The sequence below is a fragment of the Solanum pennellii genome, chromosome 1 (assembly GCF_001406875.1).
Source record: "Solanum pennellii chromosome 1, SPENNV200".
NCBI lineage: Eukaryota > Viridiplantae > Streptophyta > Magnoliopsida > Solanales > Solanaceae > Solanum > Solanum pennellii.
In genome coordinates this window covers 52,819,421-52,824,358 of record NC_028637.1, presented here as the reverse complement: position 1 = coordinate 52,824,358, position 4,938 = coordinate 52,819,421, and the positions used below count along the sequence as shown (strand labels likewise).

General features: G+C 38.6%; 1 protein-coding gene across 1 annotated transcript; it reads right to left on the bottom strand.

Moving 5' to 3' along the window:
- Nucleotides 1-500: 500 nt before the first annotated feature.
- Nucleotides 501-1,732, bottom strand: LOC107021210. The gene is made up of 3 exons (XM_015221824.1): nucleotides 1,574-1,732; nucleotides 1,108-1,389; nucleotides 501-644 (listed from the first exon to the last, which is right to left on the bottom strand). Exons 1-3 carry the CDS (start codon nucleotides 1,730-1,732, stop codon nucleotides 501-503), a joined length of 585 nt encoding a protein of 194 aa, XP_015077310.1.
- Nucleotides 1,733-4,938: the final 3,206 nt, after the last annotated feature.

Below are 4,938 nucleotides of genomic sequence, written 5' to 3'. Positions count from 1 at the left end.
TCTTTCAAAGTCTGCAGAACAATCCTGAGGTGACTAGCGTAATCTTCTTCATTATTGAATAAACCAGTATGTCATCGATGAAGACGATGACAACCAGATCTAAATAAGGTTTGAAGACTCTATTCATAAGGTCCATGAATGTTGCTGGTGCATTTGTCAAAGCAAAGGACATAACTAAAAAATAATAATGCCCATACCTAGTTCTAAAAGTTGCCTTTGGAATGTCAAATTCCCTAACCTTCAACAGATGGTAGCATGATCTGAGATCAGTTCTCGAGAATCAAGAAGCACCCTAAAGCTGATCAAAAAGATCATCTATCCTTGGAAGAGAATATTTATTCTTGATAGTCACCTTATTCAATTGGTGGTAGTTTATAGACATCCTGAGGGAACGATCCTTCTTTCTTACAAACAAGAATGGAGCGCACAAGGTGAGACACTTGGTCGAATGAAGCCTTTATCTAATAGATCTTTCAGTTGTTCTTTCAAATTTTTTAACTTTACTGGTGCAATTCTGTATGGCGTAATAGAAATAGGACGAATTCTGGAATGATGTCTATGCTGAAGTCTATCTCACTTTCAGGAGGGACTCCGGGTAGATCATCAAAAAACACTTTTGTGAACTCTTTCACTATAAGAACTGACTAAATGGAAGGTACATCAGCACTTGAGTCATTAACTCAGACTAAGTGATACAGACACCCATTTGAAACTAACTTCGTCGCCTTAAGATACAAAATGAAACGACCCTTAGGCACTACTAAACTACTACTCCACTCTATAACTGGCTCATTAGTAATCCGGATGGAGAAAGTACATACCTAGAATGACATCAAAATCTACCATGTCTAACTCTACTAGATCAACTATGGTTTTCTTGTGATTGATGAAAATAGGAAAATCATGATAGACTCTTTTCGCTAGAATAGACTCCCCAACAAAAGTAGTAACACAGAAGGGTTCACAAAGTTCTTCAGGGAGTATCTCAAACTAATTTCAACATAAGGAATTACAAAAGATAAACTTGCCCCTGGGTCTAACAAATCATAAACATCAAAAGTAAAAACTTTTATCATACCCGTGACAACATTTGGCGAGTTCTCTTACTTGGCGGCTAGTGATTGGATAGAGACGGTTTGCCCCTCCCCAAGTACTAGAAGTGGCTCCTCTAGGTGCAGCCTTGTCTGGAGGATCAACTGATGAAGATTGAGCTCTATTTCCCAGATTTCCACCACCTTGCTTATTCTTAGGGTACTCTCTCATGAAGTGACCCTCTTGACCACACTTGAAGCAAACTGCCTGGCCATCACGATATTTACCGGGGTAGTTTCTACCGCACTTAGCACATGTAGGAGCCCAACTTCCTGCTTCTGCCACACTACCTTGGGACTAGGCTTGTGTATACTTAAAGTCCTACAAATTCTGGCCATTATATTCACCTCTATTTCTGGGCTTAGGTGCACTCAGATGCTTGTGCATGTCCCTTTCACTTTTGAAATTGTGGTCGACTTGAACCACCTTTATGTTGACCAGAATCATTCCCAATCTTAGCTTTCTTTTTTATCTACTTCACTCTGTCTCTCAACTTCTCTTCTTCAACTTGTTTCACATAGACCATTAACCTCGAAATGTCCATGTCCTCAATAAGCATTGAAGCCCGGCCCCCTTTGCTTGAAGCACGACCCAATCCAGCAAGAAACAAGCTCATCCTACTCCTCATGTCCTTAACCATATTCGGAGTATAATGGTATATTTGGGTGAATTTCGACCCGTACTCATGCACACTTAGTGAGTATTGTTTCAAGGTAAGGAACTCACGTACCTTTGCCTCTTTCTGTTCTCGGGGAAACAAACACCACAAAAAAGCTTCTCCAAAGCAAGCCCAATTCGGTTGTTGTGCATGCATTTTCATATCTACCCTCCTTCCACTGGTCGTACCAAGTCATAGCCACACTCTTGAGTTGGAATGCAGCCAGTTCAACTCTCTTAACACCAAAAATATGAATTACATCAATACCTTCTTCAACTATTCTACAAAATTTTCCAAATCTTTCGTGGTGCTTGAACCAGTGAAGCTTGGGGTTTCTTCCTCAAGAATTCCCAAATCCTTGAAGTATCGGACCCTTTTTTTGAGATACTCTTTGTTGCCCGACTTGGTTGGTCACCACTTGACTCAACATCTGGATAACCTCACGTAATTAAGTATTGGTAACTTTCCCTTGAGGTTGCACTTTGGGTGCATTAGGTACCTCTGGCTCCTCTACCTTTGATTGCTCTTCGTGGAAGCACGATGATCTCTGAAACATGCGCAAGCACGAATTGGAGGGAAACTTTCTAGAGATAAACTCTAACGCACGAAGTGAGTATGAAAGAAGGGAGAAATTCCTAAATATTGTAGCCTCCTAATCATAGATGTGGTGCGCTTCACACCGATGACTAAGACTCTACAGACACTTCATAGAATCCCTAGGACTCTTAAACCGTGTGCTCTGATACTAAGTTTATCAAGACCCGAGCCTACACCCTGTGCGTGACTGGTACTCAGTGACCATTGTTGGCCTCGAGCGAACCCTTGACCTAGCTTACTTAACACAGCAGAAGACTTAACTTAATATAACACTAAAGAACATTTTCAAGGGAAAATACACAAAATTTAATAGTCTTGCCAAAATGGCACTTGAGTCTAAAAGTTAGAATATCTTAAATGTAAGATAAAAGAGACATCAAACTAAAAAATCTGACTAACTATCTGTTTATGAATCCTCTAAACTGACTGAGATGAATGTTGAGACAAACCCCAAAACATTCTATTGAACTAACTAGAAAGCAATAAGAAGATCCTCCGGAATGCAAGGAGGCTCACCACTAACTCTTGAGCTCAAACTGGATCCACGAAATGCTGCATGCTGATGCTGGTTACCTGCGTCTGCATCATAAAACGATGCAGGCCAACTGACATCACTCCATTGAATGTACGAGTATGTGAGTTGGAAAGCTAAACTACGAGTTAAATTTGATGAGAATAAGATGATCTTAACTTGGCTCTGCTAAACTCAGGATTTACTCTACATAATGAATATATATAATGCAATTTAAAACACATGAAATAGACATAAACTTTGTAAAATACTAAAGCAACTCAGTTATCAAAGAAAATGCAATAGCAAACTCAACTTTACTTATATATGAAAGTAATGTAGTTCTGTGGGAGTTTCTCTAACCGACAACTACAACTATGAGCCTAAGTGGTGATACAACGTCTCTCCCACGCTGCCAGAACTATCCTATACTTTGCCATCGCGTAGAACATCGCCAACCTAGTGGATCCACTAGCTAACTTCACGTGATAATATTTAAAGTATGACCCATTAATAACCATGATGGTTACATGGTTTACATGGGGACTTAAATTAATATGAACTCTCTCCCCACATCGTTGCTCAATACTACTCTCAAAATATACTTAAGCACATGATTTTAAAATAACCTCTTTCATCTAGGCTGAGATAATTTGCTCAACCCTCTTTTTAGCTTTAAAAAGCCCTCTTGGAATCAATGTTCCCTTTTATTGCTCAAAACTCCTTTGGAAACCTTAGTTTCCTCTTAAACTTAAATGTGAAAACATTTATAAACTTTTAGGGAGTACTTAGTTCCCTTATAACTTTTGAAAAATGAACTCAGCTCTTACTCTTTGCTTAAGTTGAAACTTTACTCTTATGGAATACTTAGTTCCCTTATTACTTCTTAGAATTCTACTGAACTCTTTCATTAACTCAAAACTTGATCCTTCAAAGGAAGTTATACTGTTTAAATAAGACTCTTACAAGCTTTAAGAATGTTTACTTTAACTCACTTCATAGCTTTAGACTTAACTCCTTAACTTCCTTGACTTTGTTCCTAACTTTCATTGAATTGAATTTATGGTTTCAAGATTCATGATGCATGTTTATGTATGATTACATGATTTTTATATGTACCTTAGAGTATTGGAATTGACTAGAATTGTAGGTACATCACTTAGGAACTCATACGAAAAGATAGGGGGAAAATGAGGTCTCCAGGTGACCTTGCCGCTATAAGAGGCGCAGAATACCAGAGCCTGATGGACAAACACTTGTTTGAGGCACTCTTGCTGGCACGGCGCGCCAGGGCTTGTTAGACAGAGCTTGCCCTGAGGGGCTCTGGCAGGTGCAGTGCCCCAGGGTTTGTCAGACAGGATTATACGACTTTTATTCTCCAATTTTTAACTCTAAACCTTCTAAACTCCCATGGATATTTCCCCAAATACTTAAGATAACTAAATACCTCAGTACCGAATAGTTTAGACTCGTAAAACAGCCCAGAAACACAAATTAAAACAACTAATATATGCTTCAACTCAACCAACAAGAATTCAATAATTGTTCATCAAGAAATTCAATATTCTTCATTTAATCTAAAAGCTCTTTGAATTAAACATGGTGTGTGGGTGAATGACCCCAACTGAGAAAGATCTCACATACCTCAATAGGGATCACCCCTGAAGAATTCTTCTAGAATCTCTTGGCGTTCTTGGTGAAATCTTGCTCTTTCCTCCTTTCTCCTTCTTCTCTTTACCTTTCTTCCAAACCCTAAGAATAAAAAGTATTTTTCTAATTTGAACTAAAACTTTGTTTCACCCCAATTAAACCCTTAAAAATTTTAGGAAATAGTATGGTTAAAAGACTAGTTTACCCTTACTAAAATCTGGATTTGACTTTCTTCAGTCCAACATTCCAATTTCGGAAAGGCATATCTCCCTCATACGACATGGAAAATGTGCAAACTCGACGTCATTGGAAATATCTTCCCAAGGTATTTCCAACCATATAAAGAACTCACCCTTAAGCTGGGATTTATGGCCTTTTGAAAATGACCAAAAACTCACTTTTACACTTGGAAGAATTTTTGAGATTCCCC